General features: G+C 40.8%; 1 protein-coding gene across 5 annotated transcripts in view; it reads left to right on the top strand.

Moving 5' to 3' along the window:
• The window catches only part of LOC132900500 (histone deacetylase 9-B), a 130,633-nt gene that overhangs the window by 60,906 nt on the left and 43,844 nt on the right, over window positions 1–25,883 (top strand). For all 5 annotated transcript variants that reach the window (XM_060942631.1, XM_060942630.1, XM_060942629.1 and 2 more), the window contains 2 exons: window positions 19,913–20,047; window positions 21,494–21,600. In XM_060942631.1, the coding sequence (XP_060798614.1) occupies window positions 19,913–20,047; window positions 21,494–21,600 (242 nt within the window). The remainder of the gene's footprint in view (window positions 1–19,912; window positions 20,048–21,493; window positions 21,601–25,883) is intronic.

The following is a 25,883-nucleotide window of genomic DNA, read 5'->3' as shown; positions in this document are numbered from 1 at the left end:
TTAACGTATACAGCAGGGTTCTGAATAGACCAAAATATCAGCGTAGTGGCACCAGTCATAACAGCCAGGGGTTCGGGAGCCACCTTAGGCCCCTGAAAGCTCACAGGTTCTACATGCTTAGAGATGCATTCTAGTGCATTTCCTGGCACTTGCAGGCCTCCCTGAAAGTCACCCTTTTTTAGTAATATTCATGAGATTTTTTTTTTTTTGCCAAAAGTTGGTGTGATTGTTTTTGATTGAAAACTTCTCATCTCATCTCATTATCTGTAGCCGCTTTATCCTGTTCTACAGGGTCGCAGGCAAGCTGGAGCCTATCCCAGCTGACCACGGGCGAAAAGCGGGGTACACCCTGGACAAGTCGCCAGGTCATCACAGGGCTGACACATAGACACAGACAACCATTCACACTCACATTCACACCTACGGTCAATTTAGAGTCACCAGTTAACCTAACCTGCATGTCTTTGGACTGTGGGGGAAACTGGAGCACCTGGAGGAAACCCACGCGGACACGGGGAGAACATGCAAACTCCATACAGAAAGGCCCTCGCCGGCCACGGGGCTCGAACCCGGACCTTCTTGCTGTGAGGCGACAGTGCTAACCACTACACCACCATGCCGCCTTGATTGAAAACTTATTATAATTAATATTCAACTATATTAGTGACATATTTATGGACTAAGAATAAAACAACCAGGTGATGTTCATCAAGTACCGGCTTTATTTTCAGTTTCAGCTGTTCAATTACAATACATGACTATCCAGATCTAACTCGGGGACCGGTATGGCTTACATGCATGGTGCGTAAGCGCCTCTTACCACGGATGGCGCTTCACAGCGAACACAGCATAAGGAAGGAGGTAAACCGGACCAGCATGATCAATGACAATCTCCATACAGAACTACTCGGGCAGCTATGTACTGGGCACTTACATGGACGGGGAGCGGAGTATGTCCGAATGTAGAACATTCTCATGGTGGCGCATTGTTGCCACTGCGTTGGGATAACAAGAGAAAATAAAATACCCCCCCCCGCATTTTCAAGATTGACAAGTCTTTACTAGTGTAGCGGTAACTTTTACAGGCGTGTCGGCTATATTGTGGGCGTAGCGATAAGGAAACATTGTGTATCGGCCTGATACACTGAAAAGGCCGAGTTAAAACCCTGACACAGTACTGTGCAAAAGTCTTAGGCACATGTCAAGAAATGTTGTAGACCAAAAATGGCTTGAAAATAACGAAATGAAATGTTTCAATATTTAAAAAATACTATAAACAGCCATAAGCCATAATAAATCAATATAACAAACTGAATGTTTGGTGTGAAACGACCCTTTGCTTTAAAAAAAGATAGTCTCAGGTCCAGTGAGTGCAGTTTGATAAGGAAGTGAGCTGTAGGTTTTACTGAGCATCTTCCAGAACCAGCCACAGTTCTTCTGGACACTTTGACTGTCACACTCGCTTCTTCATTTTGCACTGAAACCCAGCAGCCTTTATTATGTTTTCTGTTTTAATCTGAAAAGTGCTCTCTTATGGAATATGCTGCTCAGATACAAACTTTTTTTTTTCTGCCACGTTTAATTTTGGGCTGGAAGACAAACGTTTGGAATTCTAAAATGTTTTTGTACCGACTCGATAATGTAGAAGTCATAAAATAGAAATCTATAACAAAGTTTGTATGAAAAAAAACCCCAATAGGCTGCCGAAGACTTTTGCACAGTACTGTATTTTTTTATAACAAATAACTAGCTTAGCACATTAGTTCTATGGCTAAAAGTTTGTATGTACAACATCCTCCTGGAATAATTTGCATACTGAAAGCACTGATGAGGTACTTAACATTTGTAAATTTACCACTTTTCAAACCCAAGTACCAATCTACTGTACTGTGCAGAGTCTTAGGCAGTCTTGCACATTTGTCACGAATTTCCTGTGGAGTTAACCATGTAAACATTTTTGAGTTCCTGGGTATTCACTGTGTGAATATATAAAGGTCTAGAAATGGAAGAAAGAGCTCAATAAGGTGACATACACTACCGTTCAAAAGTTTGGGGTCATCCAGACAATTTTGTGTTTTCCATGAAAAGTCACACTTTTATTTACCACCATAAGTTGTAAAACGAATAGAAAATATAGTCAAGACATTTTTCTGGCCATTTTGAGCATTTAATCGACCCCACAAATGTGATGCTCCAGAAACTCAATCTGCTCAAAGGAAGGTCAGTTTTATAGCTTCTCTAAAGAGCTCAACTGTTTTCAGCTGTGCTAACATGATTGTACAAGGGTTTTCTAATCATCCATTAGCCTTCTGAGGCAATGAGCAAACACATTGTACCATTAGAACACTGGAGTGAGAGTTGCTGGAAATGGGCCTCTATACACCTATGGAGATATTGCACCAAAAACCAGACATTTGCAGCTAGAATAGTCATTTACCACATTAGCAATGTATAGAGTGGATTTCTGATTAGTTTAAAGTGATCTTCATTGAAAAGAACAGTGCTTTTCTTTCAAAAATAAGGACATTTCAAAGTGACCCCAAACTTTTGAACGGTAGTGTAAACATATAGATTAATTTCATTTCTTGGAATCATTGTTGTCTAGTGATGCGATTTTTCCTCCATGTCATACAGTTGTTAGCGGATGAGTGTGAGAGCGCTCTGCCAGTCAGCCTCATTAAACGCGTGTCATCGGGGCTTGGCATTGGCGACGCTGCCTAAATGTTAGCAGATGAGCCTGAGCGATATTTAATCACAGAGGTCAGAGGGCAGCAGTGTGTGTCACAGAGCACGTAGCCCTGTGGCTGGAGCTAATGAGGCTTGCTAGTGGCCCTGTTTACCTTCAGGGTCAGCCTGGTGATACTGGCGGCCTGTGTCCACGAACACTGCTCCAGGGCACCCACAGCAGACTTTTGCAAACAATTACCCATAGGAGAGGTTATAGGCACCAGGTCCGAGCCAGGCTGCTTGTTTGGCCCCTAATCAGGGGGAAAAGGGTGCAAGTGCACTAGATAGAGGCTAAATCTCCTAGGTTGAGGGCAGAGGGGAGTTAGCTTTAGGCCGTGCGCTTGTACCGGGTCTCTGATGGGGACTGCTATACCACCTAGTCTTAGTTATTTACGTGGAGGACATTTAATATAGGCATTTGACCTTTCACCTTTTCCCTAATGCCTTCCTCTTGTCTTTAGGACACTAGTGTCCCTTCTACCACATCAGATCATGCCATTTTTAAAAATCTCCAATTTCTAATTAAAAGCAGGCTGTCTCATAATAAAAAAAGGTTTTAATTTTTTATATTGTAAAGTATTAACATTTTCTTCATCTTCACATGTTTTCACAATGAAAACACACAGTGAAGTTATATTATATAATTTGATATAATCTATATTTCCTGGCCAAAACAAAAAACAAAAAACGTTGCACGCTCTAATATTTCATTGGACTGCCTTTAGCTTTGATTATGGTGCGCATTTGCTGTGGAATTTTTTTGACAACCTTATGCAACGTCACGGCATATTTCCATCCAGATTTGCATTAATTTTTCACCAAGGAGAGTCGAAGACCGGTTCATGCTTCCTGAACCACTCTTTGACAGTTTGAGTTAGATGAATCTGAGCATTGTCATCCTGGTATATGCCCGATGCCTTCAGAAAAGAAAATAATCGGGGATAACCTGGTTAGTACATTCAGGTCATCAGTTGACTTCATTTTATTGCCCCGTAATCTCAATCTGATCACCTGAAGCAACCCTAGATGATACTGCCTCCAGAGGCTTATACAGTAGCCACTATGCATGATGGGTACATCACTTTAAGGTGATGATACATAGGGCAACTTTTTGGGTAATGTTGCAGGGCAATTACGCGTCGACACTTTCCCATTGAAATTGGGCAACGTAATTTCTATCTGAACAATTTAGATCGTTTTTGGGCAACTTTTTAAGATCATCCAATCAGAGTGCTAGTAGCAAATCACATGACAACCTGAGAGCTTCTGAAATTTTCAACAAAGACGGTGGCGTCTTAGCGGCAGTGGAGCGAAGAAAACGAGAGACAACTTATATCTTTTTATGCCGGTAAGTTATTCTGTGTAAACCCGAAGTGGTGAATTTACCTCATCAAATGCTTAGAAAACCAACAACCTATTTTTGTGTGCTCAGGTTGTAATTAAGACTTCAAGTTTTTCAGCTAAGTGTAAACTGCTGTTAGCTAACCACCGCTCCATAGAGACTGAATGACATTTAGCTAACTAGGGGTGGTTTTTGCTAACATAGTTAGCTGAAAGTTATTGCTAGTTAAGTAGGGATAACGTTAGCTTTCTTGCGTCAAGTTAAAATGGGATCAGGATGGATGCCTGATCCATCCTGATGCCCTATGTCTGGTTGGAGTCTCATCACATCGCTCCCGTGGAGGACGGCCCCATATGGACAGTTGAAAGTCACACTTGGAAGACGCTCTGGACTCTTACAGTAATGCTTTTGTGGCTGAGGACTACAGTTGGCTTGCTAACTTTGGGACTGCGGTTGTCATGAGCAGTTTTGCACTCAAGTTTCCATTAATGAAGAGTTATAACATCAATAAAACTGACTTCATGTTAAAACTGTTAATGTTATAGTCATGTCTGTTGTTGTCCAAGTGAGGATGGGTTCCCTTTTGGGTCTGGTTCCTCTCGAGGTTTCTTCCTCGTGTCGTCTGAGGGAGTTTTTCCTTGCCACCGTCGCCACGGGCTTGCTCATTGGGGATAGATTAGGGATAAAATTGGTTCATGTCTTGGGTCATTCAGATTTTGTAAAGCTGCTTTGGGACAATGTCTATTGTTAAAAGCGCTATACAAACAAACTTGACTTAAAAGTGATGGGCAGCTCATGGTTTTTTTTTTGTGAGTTGTAATCTGATTGGTTGCTGCCAATTGTCTTTTGCCCTAATTATTTGCCCTGTCTTTCACCTGGTTGCCTGTTGCTGGCAACATCGCCCAAAAAGTTGCCCTGTGTATCATCACCTTTTTGCACTTCTTTTCTAACCCTGACATGCCCATCACTCAGGAATAGGGTAAATCTGGACTCCTCAAACCACATGACCTTTCCCATTGCTCCAGAGTCCAAACTTTACGTTTCCTAGCAAACTGAAGCCCTTTCTTCCAATTAGCTTCACTAACAAGTGGTTTTCTTATGATCCCACAGCTGTTTAATCCCAATCCTATGAGTTCTCATCACATTGTGTATGTGTCTTACTTTCACTATCAAACAAAGCTGTGAGTTCTACTGATATTTTAGGATTCGACTCCACCCAGCATTTAAGTGATCTCTGATCATGGTCAGTCAAGTTTTTTTTTGTTTTCTGATCACATTTCTTCCATGAAGTTGCCAGTTCATCACTATCCTTCAACGTTTTAATAATGTGTTTGACAGTTCTTAACCCAATTCCAGCAATCTCCTTAGGTATTTTCTTTGCTTGATCCAGGCCAATAATTTGACCTTCTAAAAACACAATAACATCTTTTCCATGACTGCAGGATATGTCTTCCGACATCTTTCTTTAAGAAAGGAGAAGCTACTCACTGCATCAGTTAGGTTTAAAATAATTGTTGCCAACTGAAACACATTAATCACTTTAGTAATTGTCTAGTCAAAGGCTTTTAAGTATTTGCTTATTTAAATCCAAACAACGACTTTTTTTTCGCCAGGCAGTGTACATGACATTGCATTAGTAAACGTTTAGGAAGGAAGTAGAGAGAAAAAAAAAGAATATAATGTCCAATAAGTTACATTCAAATGCAAAAGTTTGCATATGCTTAGTACAAAATAAAGAAGACAAATTAAAAAATTGTGTGAATAAAAACAACTTTTAGTCTGTTAGGTTTAAACGTTAAACCTGAACTGTGTCTCCCTTTCTGAAGGGATGTAAAAATGATCAAAGAACTATTGTGATAATTTTTTTTGTCATAGTGTATTATAACATATAAAATAAAATTGTAAATGTTATAGCAACATTTAATTTTAAACTTCTTTGAATTTTTTTTTGTAAAACTACAGGGTGTTTTAAAAAATTTGATATCATTTCGCAATCTAATAACTTTGCCAATTCTCGTCCAATTGACCTCAAATTTTAACAGCATGTGTGGAAACAGGTCAAAATTTTACGTTTATTGTTTTTTGTTTTTATCTTTTTAGGTATAGAAATGCCATTCACTGGAAAAGAAAAGGTGTTTTGTGTGTTAGAGTGCCGCGTATTGAAAATTTGTAAAATCGTTCATGGAATCCACATACCTTAGAATTTCTCATTCAAATTTTGAGGAATAAATGTTATATTGCTCAACATTAAGCCTGTTCAGTTTCATTTGCCTAGGCTATGTAGTTTCTGTGATATTTACATCCCAAATAATATCACATTTTTTGAAACACGCTGTATTGTAAATAGTGGCAGAGTTTCTTTATTTCCCATTCAGAAAGCACGGGAGTGCAAACTTTTGCACTCAACTATATGTTAGTCGTTTATAACAATGGAGCTATGAAAGCATTGATGCCTCATGATATCCTCAAAAAGTTTACTGTAACATACAGTAAATATCATTAATCACATTGTCATATCACCCAGCCCTTAATACTAGAAAGCAAGGGTCTGATTCAGGCTTTGCCGGGAACGCTTATCTGACTAAGCTAATTTATTGGAAGAACGACTCGCTCTGGCCAAATATTTTGGAGCTGAGAGCCACAATGTCAACCCTGCGCTTTTGTCCGATCATGTTTCAAAGCCTCGTTTGCAAGGAAAGGTGACACTCAGGCAATGGGTGTGATCCTACTGAGATCCTTTACAGTGCAGCTTCAAAAATAGGCCTGGTTTTCATCCACATACTGATTTTTTTTGCAGAATTTCCAGTTCAGCAGAAAAAAAAAAAGGGAAAAAAAAGGCAGAGAGTCGTGTGGCTCACAGGCAGGAACAGTGCAACCCTCCAGGGGGGTGTTTCCTGCACTGCATCTGAGACCTGTATGCCTGTATGCAGTTCTGGCCCCCTCGCCTTTCATCCTCCCTCAATAACTCAGGTAACAGTTTTTTAAAGGGGCCGGCTGCTCACATTAGGAGATACAAAAACAACAGGAACGAAACAGAGAGAAAAAAAGAGAAGAAAAGAAAAACAGTCTCTTTTTCCCCCTTTTTTTTTTGAGGCTGCGGAATAATTTGTCTGCGCTGACAAGATGGTCTGCAGGACCACTTCCTGCAGCTCCGGTTTCAGGCAATAGATCAGAAATAGAAAAGATAGAGACAGCACGGCCAATTAAAACACAAAACACTTCCTTGGGGCGCTAAGTGCCCGGTTTTTACGAGGGCAGTCAAATTCCCGTAGGAGGCTCGCTCCTGAGCTTGCCGTGTGTAACACAATCAAAACATGCTCTGCATGATGTATGCAAAGCCGAATAGATGTAGAATATGTGGAAGCAAGTCTGTATCTATGACTTGGAATGTGTGCATGTTTTCATGAGGAACTCCTCCCCCACTTCCTGTCCGTCCTGCTCTGATTCTGGCTGGCAGGGGGTGAGGTGGTTGAAGAGGGGGAAACCGAGGGTGGAGGGACGATCATAAAGGTAGCATTTGTTCTATGCCCTTCTCGGGACCTTGCGTGGATGAGTGATTGGCAGGTCGGAGAGGTAGGCGGGGCACTGGGAGATGTGGGGTTAGTGGGACGGGTGTGTTTGTTTAAAGAGAGGTGACAGCAGAAGGAGAAGGTGAACTGCTCTGCCTGAGCCTCGTATGTACACACTCCTATATAATGGCTGCATTATTAGTTAAAAACGACTTCAAAAAGAAATTTGCTTTCTGCAGCAAAATGTCTGAAAGAAGGGACGTATATCTCTCATAAATAACAAGACAGCACTTCACGGTGGTGCAGCAGGTAGCTCCAGGGTCTCTGGTTCATTCTCTAGCTCAGGTGACCGATGTTTCACTCCATGTCCATATGGGTTTCCTCTGGGTTCACTGGTTTCCTCCTACCACCCAGAAAACATGCTAGTAGGTGGATTAGCTAAACTTAATTGCCCCAAAGTGCGAATGAGTGTGCGAATGAGTGTGTTCATGATGCCCTGCAACGGACTGGTGTCCCATCTGGGGTATATTCGCTCCTTGTTTCCAGTGTTCCCAGTATAGCCTCCCGGGTAACTGAGGATCACTTCCATGAATTAAATGATAAATCTTATCTATAGATTCCATCCCAATAAAGTGAAGATAGAAGGTTCTCATGTATTTTAACATGTTTTTCACAGATTCTTTTCACTTAGCTAAGAGCACCTAAAAGTCAGCCACACCAAAGACACATTTTAACAAGCTCACATAGCTGTTGTGTGCATAAAATTGTGAAAGAGCAAGCCTTAAACTGCTGTAAATATCATAAAATCTGTGTTTACATTTATGATTCTCTGCAAAAAAAAAAATCTTAAGGTGCTCAAGGGCACGTCAGTCATTCCTGCTGGTCCAGGGAATCAAACCAGTCACCTTTTGGCCCCAAAGCTGCATCTCTAACCATTAGGAAGCCATGGCTTAATCATATCTAGTGAGTTTTTATTCCTGAACTTCAGTTATAAACCCCAATCCAGCTACATGTAGATTAGAAACATTATACAGTATGTCCTATCCATCCATTATCTGTAACCACTTATCCTGTGCAGGGTCGCGGGCAAGTTGGAGCCTATCCCAGCTGACTATGGGCGAGAGGCGGGGTACACCCTGGACAAGTCACCAGGTTATCGCAGGGCTGACACATAGACACAAACAACCATTCACACCTACGGTCAATTTAGAGTCACCAGTTAACCTAACCTGCATGTCTTTGGACTGTGGGGGAAACCGGAGCACCCACCCGGAGGAAACCCACGGGGAGAACATGCAAACTCCGATGCTGCTGGGCTCGAACCCAGGACCTTCTTGCTGTGATGCGACAGTGCTAACCACTACACCACCATGCCACCCATAGTATGTCCTAGTTTTAGTGAAATTGCATCTAGATTCAGGTTGACATATTTGTGCTGGTTTTAAGTGCTTAAAAACACTTAATTACCTCCGCCAACATTGTTGGAGAAGGTTATGTTCTTGCCTCTGTTTGTTTGTTTGTCTTTTCCCAATGTAACTCAAAAAGTAGTGAATGGAATTTGATGAATTTGTAGGAAAGGTGAGCCATGGGCAAAGGAACAATTGATTAGATTTTGATGCAAATCTGGACATTTTCTAAAATTTTTTTTTGTATATGGATCCAGGATTTATTTGTCAGTTCCCAACATTACTTAAAAAGTAGTGAATGGATTTGGATGAAATTTGGCGTCCAGCTTTAGTATTATCCTAGATTCAAGTGATTTGATTTCAGTTTTGATAATATGTGGCTTGGCTGAGGTATTTGATGAGATCTTCATCTGCTTCCACAAGAGAGTGGAAAACATCTGTCGTAATATCAATAGCAAACACAGGTTAACCTGACAGGATTTTTGAAAGGAATTAAGTGATATTAGTAATCACTAATATTGGTCAAAGGACAACATAAACTTATCAGTCTTAATTTCCATGAGGGAACCCTCCCAAAGGGATCAATAAAGTTTTATCTAATCTAATCTAATCTAATCTAATCTAATCTAATCTAATCTAATCTAATCTAATCTAATCTAATCTAATCTAATCTAATCTAATCTAAACTAAACATTACATTCAAAAGAACTTCAACAGCTCAGAGGTCCTTTTTTGACCACGCAATATCCTCATAAAACAATTTAAGTGAAGAGACTGGAAACTGTACTAACGGTATACATTTTAAAGTTTCCGCCTGAAAAGAGTTGTGGGCCTGTTTATGAATTATAGTTGTCTGCGAGTTTTACTTATATTATTTCTCTCTCTGTTCATGATTTTAACTAGGATCATTGGTATAGGTTTTGTTTATTGGTCTAGATTTTTTTTTTTAGATTTCTCGGATTATTTAGTTTATTAGATTAACTCAGGATTAGGGATAGTTTTAGGATGCTTCGGATTTCTAGGATTATTTTATTTGGATTTTGAACTATTATTTGAATTAGGATTAGTGTACTGTATTAATATTTTTGGATTATCAGGAGTATCACAAGATTATTATGAGAATAGGTTTATATTAATGTCATTTTTTTCTTCTTATAAATACTTGTTTGTTTTTATTGCAAATTATAAACTGGTATTGAAATCCCTACTGGAAAATACTAATAAAGTTATTGTATTATATTGTATTGTATTGTAGTAATAAATTATACATTTCCATTGAGGCACTATATGCTAGCAATGTAATGATAAGGATTTCTAATATACGCTAACCAGACAGACTTTCTGAGAGGATTTTTTAAAAGTCATATTTATAAATTTTCATAATTTTTACTAACAGGGTCGCGAACATGGGCTAACCTGACATGATTTCTGAAAAGACATCATAGTCATAAATGTTCAGTCTTAACTGCAATGCTAGCTAGATGGCTAATATTAGATATCACTTTTCTAAGATTTTAGATAGTTTATTAATGTTTAATTTTTTTTTTTTTGCTAATAACATTTGCTAGCTAGCTTTGCTAGTTAGCTAGCTAGCTAGCGTGACAGGATTTCTGAGAAACCATATCCACAAATGTTTATAATCTTCACTGCTGATGCTAGCTAGATGGCTAACATGAGCAAAACATGACATGATTTCTGAGAGGATTTTAAGTCATAATATGTCATATTATTTTTTTCGCGGTGCGGTTTCCATCAAATCCTGCACTCTGATTGGCTGGCGAACGGGCCCGTATCGTACGGTACGGATACCGGTTACGGACCCCGGTTACGGACCTCTGGCGACTCTCTCGTTCAAAACAACAACAAACATAGTAGCATTTTTTGTCAACATTTATCTTTTTTTATAAAATTTATTTATAAGATTTTTATCAAAAATCTTATACATTTTTGCCAGCATTTCTCAGCATAATAGCATTAATTTTACATCATGGATAGTCATAACGACAGTATTCACAGCGGAAGTGAGTTTTACTACCCTGAGGAAGAAGAAATAAAAGAAAACATTTCAGGAGAAAACTAAAAACTTGTAACTGATGCTAACGCCGAGCAAAAACATAGCTGAATCCTGAATGACTCAATTTTGTATAAATAGGGGACTACACAGGTGGCAAAATGTAGTTTTTTTTTCTGCCATGGAAGTGCACCGAGGAGGAAGCAATTTGCATTACAGCCGTGAATGAGGATTCAAAATAGCGGCTCAGCTCGGTTTTCCCTTTCGGGCACTCTCGTTTTCTGTTAGAATTTGGTAAAGAAAAAAATAAATATATTATTTACCAGCTTAAGGTCTGTCCGTATGGTGAAATACCGTGACCTCGGCCTTGAATACTGATTTCGGCCCAGAGGGCCTCACTCAGTACTTTCAAGACCTCGGTCACGGTATTTCACGATACGGACCTCCCAGCTGGTAAATAACATACATATATATTGTTTACTACATACTAACACTAGCTAGCTAGTTAACATGGGCTAGTTGGACAGAATGGCTGAGAGGATTCCTAAGATATATTCATGAATGTTTAGTCTTAACAGTTAATGCTAGCTAGATGACTAACATGAGTGAAGTCGACAGAAGAGGATTTTAAGTCGTATTCATAATAATCTTTATTGCTGATGCTAACTCTAAGCTAACCTGACAGAATAATGTCTTTGAAGAAAAGACTACGAAGAAAAAAAGAGAGAGAAAGCGTGAAAGAGAGCACGAGTTTGAAACTGTTTCAAACACAGTTTTTAACACACGGTGGCTTATCCAAACTCTTTGCACTCAAGCACTTTGTATTCATGGCTTTAACTTTTATGTGCTCAGGAGAAGCTAAAAAAAAAGCTACACAGGTGCATGTGGGTTTATAATATGACTTCCCAGTCGGTCCGTTCATACCTGGGAGCCCCCAATTCTCTTGTGTTTGTGTAAGGAAGTTTGAGTCGGGCCACATTCAAAATGCCCTTTAATGATGCACGCTAATGTAAACACCTCAGCCAGGTCGTCGTATTTTTCCACCGAATTAAAAACATGTAAATCCTTCCTGCTAATTGTTGCACAAATATTTTTTGTAGTATTTTTCTAATAGCCCTTATTCATCATGTGTCAGTGAAAGCCGTATAACAATATTTTGCCATAGCAAAGGCTCGTCTTCAAGCTCACAGCATCCAACTTTTATTTTATTTTTTTTAAATCAAATGGTTTTAATCAATTGTAACATTTTCTCTGGGGTAATAAGGCCAGCTAATGGTCGTTTCTCTTAATGAGCGTCAGCTCCGCAGAGACCGGATTTTACAGTGGCAGTAAATCTGCTCGGCTGGCATGGCTTTGATTTGGGATTGATGATGTCGGTGTGAAATGTGAGTGAATGTTAAAGACAAACACTCATTCACACGGAATGAATCGCGTTCTCCACTTTTTTCTCTTACTTTTTGAGTTTTTGTGAATGAAACAGGGAAGTAAAAGGTGTAGAGGTAGATGCAAGTGTTGAGGTTTATTATGAAATTAAATTCATTGGAATGATGCAGAATGCTGTCCAAGTGTGTGTTTGTGTGAGTTAGTGTGTATACAGTATATGTCATATCCTCTATCATTTACATATCTAGTGATTGCCTACATCCCATAGTGGGTGAGTAAAAGACATTATAATCACGGCATTTCTTGACATGTGTTTATTTCCTGCTTCTTTGATGCCCACCCACTGGTTGACGTGGATGAAGCTGGCGTCTCCGAGACTCCTATTTTGCGTGCCTCGTGCTGATTCAGTAGAGTAAACTTAACTCAATAGGAGGTCATGGAGTGGAACTGGGGGCATGGGTTGTGTGACGAAAAGTGAAGGTGGGGGATTCCCTTCTTCCAGGCAGCCAACACATACAAACACACACTGGACACACACACGGCATCTGTGTGTTAGTTTAACCGCTGCTACTGTAGAGGGACTGTGGTTGCCTGGCCGGCAGGTAGCGGACTTTTTCACTTAGAGCTCTGTTGCTCTGGACTAATCTACTCCAGATGAGGCAGCGAAACGATCCCTTCTATTTCAACTTCATTACAGCTGGGATGTGTCCCAGCGAGGCCTGTGAGCTCTCATATAACTCTCACACTTAGCTGAGGATATGTACCTGTATTTGATTCATTGCACAGGGTACTTACATGGATGACTATCTTGCTTAGATGCAAAGATTTAAAAGAAAAAAAAAAGATGGGAAATTCTGACATAATTTGCAGTCGGTGAGTATAATGTATAGCGGGGACACTCTAAACTGACAATTTAGCGAAAAAATAAAACCTACACAAGTTCTTGCTTAGCCCAGTTGTTTCAATTTTGCAACGTAATTTTAAAATGTGGGCGGCACGGTGGTGTAGTGGTTAGCGCTGACGCCTCACAGCAAGAAGATCTGGGTTCGAGCCCCGTGGCCAGCGAGGGCCTTTCTGTGTGGAGTTTGCATGTTCTCCCCGTGTCCGTGTGGGTTTCCTCCAGGTGCTCCGGTTTCCCCCACAGTCCAAAGACATGCAGGTTAGGTTAACTGGTGACTCTAAATTGACCGTAGGTGTGAATGTGAGTGTGAATGGTTGTCTGTGTCTATGTGTCAGCCCTGTGATGACCTGGCGACTTGTCCAGGGTGTACCCCGCCTTTCGCCCGTAGTCAGCTGGGATAGGCTCCAGCTTGCCCGCGACCCTGTAGGATAGGACAAAGCGACTAGAGATAATGAGATGAGATGAATTTTAAAATGTCACAAAGCAGCTAGAAATCTTAATCTTGATCTAGATCACTGATGAGCCATCCAGAAGCAACAGTATTTTTATTTTTTTTAAACATTTCTTTATTAAAATTTTGTTCTTTTATACAAACACACAACAACCCCAATCCCAAGGCACAAACTGAAATTATCTAGACAGTTGAAGACAGTAAGACCACATTATGTAGTCCAAAAACAACCCACATGTATGTTCCAAGACACATATGTCTAAGCCTCAATACAATACACACAGACAAAAACAATCAATGAAGTGCTATAAAGGTTATGGGCTCTTTGAGAAGGGGAGGAATACATACATTAAAAAAATTTTTTACATACACACACACACACACACACACACATACATATATACATCAGAAGCAACAGTATTATTGAAAATCCTACAAACGGCTTCTCAAACATTTTGCGTTCATGGACGCTTTTTCGTATAAAAATGTCCAAAGACCGCTTTATGGTTAAAGATAGACTGCCTTTCAGATTTTTCAAGTGTAGACCATAAAAAGAATTTTCCCTGACACCCAATTATTTTTGTTTAGTGGACCAAAAGCTACTGAATTCGAATTGCAGACTTCCAATTTTATTAGGGTTTTTAAAAAATAGAATAATTAATGAATTTAGAGCCACGTGGCCCTAAATTCTCAGCTATTTTTTTCCTGCTTCACCGTGACGCAATACAAGATACTACGTCATATATCACGTGGTGGGCTTTCCCCGTTTGCGCAAGGCATTGTGGGATACAAATTTGAAACAGGAGAGAAAAATGGAGGACACGAGTGTGCGAATGAAATGTGAAAGACCGTAACAGAAAGCGAGAAGAAAAGACGTTATGTTATATACGAAGGAAAGGAAACGCAGGACCAAACTAAAAAATATCGGCAGTCAGAGAGCACCTCGGTGTGATCAGCTGTTCGTTTAGCGACAGAATGATGCACGGTCAAAGGTAAACCTGCACATGCGCACACGGACTTCTTCTGTCTGCTTGACTGCGCGAAGCGAGCGATTTCATGCACATTGTTTGCTCAGGAATCCCCTCAAATTAAATAACTTCCCAGCTACATAATGGTCTGTTTTTTAAAAGACATTACAGAAATAAACATATATCACAATGACCAAATTTCACAGGGAACTAAATTTCACTGATTTTATGAAATCGAAAGGCCGTCTACTTTTAAGCATGAACAGTTTACTCCAACTATTCATTTTACATTTACATTCACAGAATTTAGCAGATGACCTTTACTAAAATACTTTGTACACTATCAAAGACATATCCTCATACTAGTAGACTAGGTCAGGGACTAACTGTACCATCAGTAGGGAGGGTTTGTTTTTGTATTTGTATGTAGAAAGAAAGTGAATCGGCTGTTCGAACAGTCAGGGGGAATTCATTACATTCCACCACCTGGGTGCCAGGACAAAGAAATGTCTTGATGCACGTCTTCCTTGTGCCCTGAGAAATGGTGGGACCAGTCGAGCAGTGCTAAAGGCTTGGAGGAAGCGTGGTGCAGAGCGGGGTGTGATAAGTGCTTGTTTTTGGCTTTGTTGCAAGCATTTGTGTTTTAAATCTGATGTGGGCAGCTACAGGAAGCCAGTTGAGAGAACATAGCAATGAGGTGGTGTGGGAGGTTGAAAACAAGCCACACAGCTGCATTCTGGATCAAATATTAGGTATTATTGTACATACAGGACACTTTTTCCATGGAATAAAAACATGTATTCTGTTTCCTTCTAGCGGGTTTCATTCGTTTGGTTTGATAGCATGCAAAATTGTGAGCATATCACTTATCCTACGTGTATTACGTCACTCTACCCAATGGAGAATGAGCGCTGAATATGGTTTACGATATTGCATGGTTGTCAAGACAACATGACGTTACACGTCAGAGATGTAAAACTTCTGTGCCAGTGAGCGACTGTGAGAATTTGTAAACATACATGGCCGCCAGGTTTGCTTCGTTAAATACGGAAGATTTTGAGAGAATTTTGAAAGAGAAAGATGTGCTGAACACCTGAAAGGAACGTGTATGTAGAACCCCGATTCCAAAAAAGTTGGGACAAAGTACAAATTGTAAATAAAAACGGAATGCAATGATGTGGAAGTTTCAAAATTCCATATTTTATTCAGAATAGAACATAGATGACATATCAAATGTTTAAACTGAGAAAATGTATCATTTAAAGAGAAAAATTAGGTGATTTTAAATTTCATGACAACAACACATCTCAAAAAAGTTGGGACAAGGCCATGTTTACCACTGTGAGACATCCCCTTTTCTCTTTACAACAGTCTGTAAACGTCTGGGGACTGAGGAGACAAGTTGCTCAAGTTTAGGGATAGGAATGTTAACCCATTCTTGTCTAATGTAGGATTCTAGTTGCTCAACTGTCTTAGGTCTTTTTTGTTGTATCTTCCGTTTTATGATGCGCCAAATGTTTTCTATGGGTGAAAGATCTGGACTGCAGGCTGGCCAGTTCAGTACCCGGACCCTTCTTCTACGCAGCCATGATGCTGTAATTGATGCAGTATGTGGTTTGGCATTGTCATGTTGGAAAATGCAAGGTCTTCCCTGAAAGAGACGTCGTCTGGATGGGAGCATATGTTGCTCTAGAACCTGGATATACATTTCAGCATTGATGGTGTCTTTCCAGATGTGTAAGCTGCCTATGCCACACGCACTAATGCAACCCCATACCATCAGAGATGCAGGCTTCTGAACTGAGCGCTGATAACAACTTGGGTCGTCCTTCTCCTCTTTAGTCTGAATGACACGGCGTCCCTGATTTCCATAAAGAACTTCAAATTTTGATTCGTCTGACCACAGAACAGTTTTCCACTTTGCCACAGTCCATTTTAAATGAGCCTTGGCCCAGAGAAGACGTCTGCGCTTCTGGATCATGTTTAGATACGGCTTCTTCTTTGAACTATAGAGTTTTAGCTGGCGACGGCGGATGGCACGGTTTTTCGGCCTTGACCCTTACGTACAGAGATTCTTCCAGATTCTCTGAATCTTTTGATGATATTTTGCACTGTAGATGATGATACGTTCAAACTCTTTGCAATTTTACACTGTCAAACTCCTTTCTGATATTGCTCCACTATTTGTCGGCGCAGAATTAGGGGGATTGGTGATCCTCTTTCCATCTTTACTTCTCAGAGCTGCTGCCACTCCAAGATGCTCTTTTTATACCCAGTCATGTTAATGACCTATTGCCGATTGACCTAATGAGTTGCAATTTGGTCCTCCAGCTGTTCCTTTTTTGTACCTTTAACTTTTCCAGCCTCTTATTGCCCCTGTCCCAACTTTTTTGAGATGTGTTGCTGTCATGAAATTTCAAATGAGCCAATATTTGGCATGAAATTTCAAAATGTCTCACTTTCGACATTTGATATGTTGTCCATGTTCTATTGTGAATACAATATCAGTTTTTGAGATTTGTAAATTATTGCATTCCATTTTTATTTACAATTTGTTCTTTGTCCCAACTTTTTTGGAATCGGGGTTGTATAATAATAATAATATTGGCTGGCTTTTTTCATGGTATATCAGATATATTCCATTCACCTACTCGTCTTCGACTTGTTCAATATCATTCTAGCTGAATGGACTACATCGGATATACCACGAAACAAAGCCAGCCAATATTATTTAATTATTAGGCAAATATGTACCGTCCAAAGACATGCAGGTTAACTGGGGACTCTAAATTGACCGTAGGTGTGAATGTGAGTGTGAATGGTTGTCTGTGTCTATGTGTCAGCCCTGTGATGACCTGGCGACTTGTCCAGGGTGTACCCCGCCTTTCGCCCGTAGTCAGCTGGGATAGGCTCTAGCTTGCCTGCGACCCTGTAGAAGGATAAAGCGGCTAGAGATGATGAATGAATGAATGAATGAAATATGTACCGTCATATGTAGTGAGCTTTTTATTCCTGAACTTCAGTTAAAAACACCAACCCAGCTACATGTAGATTAGAAACATTATACAGTATGTCCTAGTTTTAGTGAAATTGCATCTAGATTCAGGTTGACATATTTGTGCTGGTTTTAAGTGCTTAAAAACACTTAATTACCTCCGCCAACATTGTTGGAGGAGGTTATGTTCTCGCCTCTGTTGTTTGTTTGTCTTTTCCTAATGTAACTCAAAAAGTAGTGAATGGATTTTGAAGAATTTGGAGGAAAGGTGAGCCATGGGCCAAGGAACAATTGATTAGATTTTGATGCAAATCTGGATATGTATGTGGATCCAGGATGTTTTTTTCTCCGTTCCCAACATAACTCACAAACTAGTGAATGGATTTGGATGAAATTTGGTGACCAGCTTTAGTATTATCCTAGGTTCAAGTGATTTGATTTTGATGTTGTTGATATGTGGCTTGGTGGAGGTATGCACTCTACTGCATGCCCTTTGAGTTTATTCATTTTTCATTTTCTGAAGTGACTTACCATTGAATCCCGCGACTCAAACACAAAACTCCTGAGCCATCACTGTCCACAGTGTATAATTTTACACAAATGTAATTAAGTTGACCAGTCATTTGGGCTAACAATGATGATAACTCATAATTCATTACTATAACAACAATAACAATAGTAGTTTAAGTCACACCACCCCTCTGGATATACATCACATCACAGACCCAACTTTGAGAACTATTGCAGCATGAGGATAAACCTTAAGAGGAACCAGACTCAAAAGGAAACCCATCCTCTACTGCGTAACAAGGATCAGTGATATTGGCATGATAAATGGAAAGAAAAGCCAACCAGTACTAAATATGTTGAATATATCAAGACTGTTGGAGTAAATAGATGGAGTTCTGAGGTTAACATATTTCATCATAATCATGAACCTCATTTTTAAATGTAAACGCCAATGTCTCTGTTAGTGAAATCTCAGCATGCAGTGGGGAACCGTCAGGGCCTTCGAGGTCTTCAGAGAAGGCCCAAACATATCAGCATTTCAAACGTTATATTTCATTTCTTTCATTCTTTCATAATTTCATGATAATTATTCTTTTCCAATTCTAATTTGGCCTCATTTTCTTTCAAATTTGTTTCAGAACTGATAGAGTTACTGTCCTGAAAACATTAAAATTGAGTTATCCAATGAGATTGTTTTTGTTTGTTGTCTCTAGGCTGAGAAGAGTTTAGAGCTGCTCACTCATTGGTTAGGACTTCATTGCCGGGACAGAAGGCCATGTTTATGTCAGAAGTGACAGATGAATTAACCAATCAGATTTTGATATATAGTGCTGGGGACGGGTGGCACGGTGGTGTAGTGGTTAGCGCTGTCGCCTCACAGCAAGAAAGTCCGGGTTCGAGCCCCGTGGCCAGTGAGGGCCTTTCTGTGTGGAGTTTGCATGTTCTCCCCGTGTCCACGTGGGTTTCCTCCGGGTGCTCCGGTTTCCCCCACAGTCCAAAGACATGCAGGTTAGGTTAACTGGTGACTCTAAATTGACCGTAGGTGTGAATGTGAGTGTGAATGGTTGTCTGTGTCTATGTGTCAGCCCTGTGATGACCTGGCAACTTGTTCAGGGTGTACCCCGCCTTTCGCCCGTAGTCAGCTGGGATAGGCTCCAGCTTGCCTGCGACCCTGTAGAACAGGATAAAGCGGCTAGAGATAATGAGATGAGATGAGTGTTGGGGACCAAAAATGTATCACCCTCGGCCTACTTGAAGGCCAACGCAAGCTTAACTGCAACTCGGCACTATCAGCACAGCAGTGAAGTCACCTTCCAGCCGGTGTAGCGTTCATCAGTACTGTTAGCGAATGCTAATAAAGCAGTCAAGCCGGTGCTCTCGAGAGCAAGTAGCACAGGCTAACGACCGAGAAACTAAGATTTCCATCTCCAGACTCTTCTTCCACGCACACTTACGACAGTATTTTACACTCAGACTTACAGTAAGTATTCATTTCCCTCTGTAATTTACTTAGTTACTTTTAAAATCAACATCGACAACTACACACAATGGCGTGACCTGGCACCCTGCTGCTAATCCCTTGCAAAATCCTTTGCCCTGTTACTTGTTTGGTGTCTGGCTAAGTTTTGGCTGAACTCAAGTCCCAGCTCTAATAGTAACAGTTCATCACAAATCTCATTCTGTCTCATTCATCTCTCTTTTTGTCTCAGCATCTGAGCCGAATCTGAAGGTGCGCTCGAGGCTGAAGCAGAAGGTTTCTGAGAGGAGGAGTGGCCCTATCCAGCGCCGCAGAGACGGTAGTGTGCTCGTCACGCCTCCTAAGAAACGCCCACTTGAGCTCAGTGGTGAGGAGCACCAGATAACATCCCACTGATACACCACACATAAGCTAGCATACATGTACGATATTCGAGCTAGCATGAAAACCAGCTCATTGTACTGTTCATGTCTAGACAAAGGATAGTGACACAATGACAATGTAAATTCAACAGGATCGTTTTTACAGTCTTAAATCCTCTCTATGTAACTCAACTCTGAATACAGCACCCACTTCCCCCAGTATCTTTAAAAAGAGTCACATGAAATGTTGGAGAAGGATAAATCATACTGGAAATCGTCGTTGATACCACCGTTATGATAGTTATTACAAAACGTATTACAAAAGTGGGGTCATATTTTAAAGGAGAGTTGATGTGGGAGGACTCAAGAAACCGTGAGTCATGTAGACATCAAATATCCTTTACCTTTCCTTTCATTAGCTTTACAAATCAGACAAAGCTAGCATTGATTTAGCATCACTTCAGCATCTAGCCTTACAGAATTCATTCTTAATTCAGACTGGGAGTGAGATTTCATCTCATCTATTTCCAAGCTGGACCTTTTAATGAAGTATCACATCCCAGATAGCACTCAGCTAACTCAGTCAGTCACGCCTTGATGATATCATCCAGCTTGTTTGCTAATTGCTAAGACAACATTATGGGACATTTGGAGTATTTATTTACTTGATGATCAATGTGGCTGAAAGTAGCCACCTAGCATCTTTCCAGTTAGCAAGTGAGCTGCGTGTGACATTGTTTAGATGAACATATATACTCACACTGGCCACTTTTTTAGGAACACCCACCCACCTGCCGTTTGACGCGGTTATGTAATCAGCCGATCCCTTGATGCATAAAATCATGCAGATATAAATCAAGAGCTTCAGTTCATTAATGTTCACTTCAAACATCAGAATGGGAAAAATTGTGGCATGGGTGTTGGTTTCTTTCACTGTGGCATGGGTGTTGGTTTGAGCCAGATGGACTGGTTTGAGTATTTCAGAAACTGCTGATCTCCTGGGGTTTTCACACACATACAACAGTCTCTAGAGTTTACACAGAATGGTGCAACAAACAAAAAACATCCTGTGAATGAGCAGTGACAGTTCTGTGGGTGGAAACAAATGCCTTGTTGATAAGAGAGGTCAGAGGAAAATGGACAGACTGGTTCGAGCCTTTTTTGCCAGGAAGGCAACTCATAGCAACTCTTTACAACTGTGGTGAGCAGAAAAGCATCTCAACATGCAACAGCAGAAGAGCACATTGGTTTCCACTCCTTCTAGCCAAGAACAGGGATCTTAGACTCAAGAACAAGTTCCTATTAAAGTGGCTGGTGAGTGTAGTATGTGTGCAGTCTGAGAGGTTTTGTATAGAACTTCACGGTAAAACCACACCGGTCCAGTATTATGAAGGTTTCCTGTCAGAGATTGGAGTTTGAACTAATATCCAGTCCTGTTTCTCGTCACACAGACTCCTCAGCCAATGACAGCTCTCCCAGCTCTGGGCCCAGCTCTCCCATTGGCTTATGCAGCAATGAGAACGGCACAACCTACCAGGCCAGCTCTGCACAAATCGAGGTACTGACCATAGAGTTAAACATGCCAGACCTACAACCCCGATTCCAAAAAAGTTGGGACAAAGTACAAATTGTAAATAAAAACGGAATGCAATGATGTGGAAGTTTCAAAATTCCATATTTTATTCAGAATAGAACATAGATGACATATCAACTGTTTAAACTGAGAAAATGTATCATTTAAAGAGAAAAATTAGGTGATTTTAAATTTCATGAAAACAACACATCTCAAAAAAGTTGGAACAAGGCCATGTTTCCCACTGTGAGACATCCCCTTTTCTCTTTACAACAGTCTGTAAACGTCTGGGGACTGAGGAGACAAGTTGCTCAAGGTTAGGGATAGGAATGTTAACCCATTCTTGTCTAATGTAGGATTCTAGTTGCTCAACTGTCTTAGGTCTTGTTTGTCGTATCTTCCGTTTTATGATGCGCCAAATGTTTTCTATGGGTGAAAGATCTGGACTGCAGGCTGGCCAGTTCAGTACCCGGACCCTTCTTCTACGCAGCCATGATGCTGTAATTGATGCAGTATGTGGTTTGGCATTGTCATGTTGGAAAATGCAAGGTCTTCCCTGAAAGAGACGTCATCTGGATGGGAGCATACCGTATGTTGCTCTAGAACCTGGATATACCTTTCAGCATTGATGGTGTCTTTCCAGATGTGTAAGCTGCCCATGCCACACGCACTAATGCAACCCCATACCATCAGAGATGCAGGCTTCTGAACTGAGCGCTGATAACAACTTGGGTCGTCCTTCTCCTCTTTAGTCCGAATGACACGGCGTCCCTGATTTCCATAAAGAACTTCAAATTTTGATTCGTCTGACCACAGAACAGTTTTCCACTTTGCCACAGTCCATTTTAAATGAGCCTTGGCCCAGAGAAGACATCTGCGCTTCCGGATCATGTTTAGATACGGCTTCTTCTTTGAACTATAGAGTTTTAGCTGGCGACGGCGGATGGCACGGTGAATTGTGTTCACAGATGATGTTCTCTGTAAATATTCCTGAGCCCATTTTGTGATTTCCAATACAGAAGCATGCCTGTATGCGATGCAGTGCCGTCTAAGGGCCCGAAGATCACGGGCACCCAGTATGGTTTTCTGGCCTTGACCCTTACGCACAGAGATTCTTCCAGATTCTCTGAATCTTTTGATGATATTATGCACTGTAGATGATGATATGTTCAAACTCTTTGCAATTTTACACTGTCGAACTCCTTTCTGATATTGCTCCACTATTTGTCGGCGCAGAATTAGGGGGATTGGTGATCCTCTTCCCATCTTTACTTCTGAGAGCCGCTGCCACTCCAAGATGCTCTTTTTATACCCAGTCATGCTAATGACCTATTGCCAATTGACCTAATGAGTTGCAATTTGGTCCTCCAGCTGTTCCTTTTTTGTACCTTTAACTTTTCCAGCCTCGTATTGCCCCTGTTCCAACTTTTTTGAGATGTGTTGCTGCCATGAAATTTCAAATGAGCCAATATTTGGCATGAACTTTCAAAATGTCTCACTTTCGACATTTAATATGTTGTCTATGTTCTATTGTGAATACAATATCAGTTTTTGAGATTTGTAAATTATTGCATTCCATTTTTATTTACAATTTGTACTTTGTCCCAACTTTTTTGGAATCGGGGTTGTATATTGGTTGTGTGTCAATTCGTGCGACACCAGCTTGCGTGCTTTGCTACTGTAAACTCTGAACTCAGCGCCACAGGTTAAGTTCCATGATGCTTTAGCACGCAATGTGGTGTTTATGTGTGTTGGCTGGAGCGCTCAGCTAATGATCCATTGTTTTGTAGGGACTGTGAAAGCGTGGTGAAAAGCGAGTGTGTCCTCATAACTGTGCACTGTTAAACACACATCATCATAAACAACACTATTAAACACTCATTCTGCTTCTCAGTGTGATTACATCAGAGCCCAGAGTACAGGCGTCTGCTTTTCCTCTCCACCCCACTCTGTTGTCTTTCCCTGTCCTTCTTTCTCAACACTTCTCTTTCCCTGTTTCTCTCTTCCCCTCCTTTTTTCTCTTCCTCTCTTCCCATATCTCCCTGCCTCTCTCTTGCTACTTCTCTCTCTGTTTCTCATTCTCTCTCCCTCTGTCTTCCTATATCTTCCTCTCTCTCTCTCTCTCTCCTGCTCTGTTGTCTTTCCCTGTCCTTTTTTCTCAACACTTCTCTCTTTCCCTGTTTCTCTCTTCCTCCTCCTTTTTTCTCTCCCTCTCTCTTCCCATATCTACCTCTCTCTCTCGCTTTGTCATCTTTCCCTGTCCTTGTCCTTTTTTCTCAACACATGGTTCTCTCTTCCCCTCCTTCTTTTTCCCCTCTCCCTCTCTCTTCCCATATCTCCTTATCTCTCTCTACTTCTCGACCAGTCTCTCTCTCTCTCTCTCTCTCTCTCTCTCTCTCTCTCTCCTGTTCTGCCTTTCCCTGTCTTTTTTCAACACTTCTCTCTTTCCCTGTTTCTCTCTTTCCCTCCTTCTTCTCTCTCTCTCATCTTTCCCTGTCCTTTTTTCTCAACACTTCTCTTTCCCTGTTTCCCCCTCCTTTTTCTCTCTCCCTCTCTCTTTCTATATCTCCCTGTCTCTCTCTACTTCTCTGTTTCTCTCTCTCTCCTCTTCCATTCTGTTGTCTTTCCCTGTCCTTTTTTTCTCAACACTTCTCTCTTTCCCTGTTTCTTTTTTTCTCTCCCTCTCTCTTTCCATGTCTCCCTGTCTCTCTTTCTACTTCTCTGTCCATTTCTCATTCTCACTCCATCTCTCCCTCTCTTTTTTCTCTATCCCACTCCATCTGTCTTTTTCTCATACCATCTCTCTTTCTTGTTCTCACTCCACTGTCACTGTTTCTGTCTCTTACTCTTTCACTTCTATCTCTGCCTCTCTTTTTTCTTTTTTTCAGCCCATCTCTCCCTCATTCTCTTTCTCACTCAATTGTCTTCTCTCTCTCTCTCTCTCTCTCTCTCTCTCTCTCTCTCTCTCTCTCTCTCCATTGTCCTTTTTCACTCTATCTCTCCCTCTTTCTTATTTTTTCTTCTTCTCAGCCTCTGTCTTTTTCTCATCTCCAGCTTTTTTTCCTACTAAGCTCCCTCTGTTTCTCTGTCTCTCTCTGTTTGATGTGTGTAGAACACTGTGTGTGTGTGTGTGTGTGTGTGTGTGTGTAAAAATGTATCCACGCCCATGCTGAAGTTTGTGTGCCTGAGTACCGTGTGTGTGTGTGTGTGTGTGTGTGTATGTGTGTGTGTGTATACGTGTGAGTGAATGTGAGCGTGATTATGTTCAGCTCAGAATGGTGTGAGTGACAGGTCCTTTCCGCTCTGTGCTGCGGTTTCTGGTCTAATAGCTGGTTGGGGGCTGAGGGGAATGAAGGGGGGCCTTTGGGGGGGGGGCGACAGTTCTGTGAAGTTCTGCCCAAGCATTTCCTCATTGGGCTGCGGGCCAGCATGCGGGGCAGAGAAAGACCCCCGGACACAATGGAGTTCTTTCTGCGGCTCATCTTCACATGCGGCCCCCCAGAGACGGCCTGTTTGTGTTTGTCTGCCATAATTCTGCAGTGAAACGCAAGGAGGGGTGGCCCTGTGACAGGGTGTGTGAAAGTGGGTGTGTGTATGTGTTTAGGGCTTAATTGCTATCCCAGACACTGGGATTTGTAGACCTCCCAGGCTGCTGCTCTCACACTTGTGCACATAAACACACACACATACGCACTTATAAACAAAGTTTTGGTATGATATTGACACAACCACAGTCATTTCACAGAGCTTCCTGTTTGTCTAATGGAGCCCTGGAGTCCGGGTAGGAGATTTGTTACATTAAACTTTCCTTTTTAGTCCCTAAGGGTTTAATAAGAAGGTGAAAGCCAGGAGAGAGTGTGTGTATATGTGTATGAGGTTGTCCAATTCATTTAAAACTTGATTTTATAGTTTTAATTGTAAAATTGCAGTAGAATAACAGTCATTAGCAGTAGCATTACACTGTGTTCATATCACATAAACCACAGAGGATGAAATTTGTGGTGTTTTCCGGAGCAAAGGAGGTAAGATCATAGTTTTATCATTAACTTTATAGTCTTTAAAATTAGATAGATAGATAGATAGATAGATAGATAGATAGATAGATAGATAGATAGATAGATAGATAGATAGATAGCAGTAAAATGTGAAATATTTTCAATAATATTCCCTTGTCATTTATATTTAGTACAATTTCGTACACAGCCTTGAATCTATGTAAGAACAAACCTGCCATTTTCAACTTGTATCTTCTCCATAAAGAAATAATT

The sequence above is a fragment of the Neoarius graeffei genome, chromosome 16, assembly GCF_027579695.1.
Source record: "Neoarius graeffei isolate fNeoGra1 chromosome 16, fNeoGra1.pri, whole genome shotgun sequence".
In the NCBI taxonomy this organism is placed as follows: Eukaryota; Metazoa; Chordata; class Actinopteri; order Siluriformes; family Ariidae; genus Neoarius; species Neoarius graeffei.
Note: the sequence above shows the minus strand (reverse complement) of the source record. Positions and strands in the feature narration are given on the sequence as shown.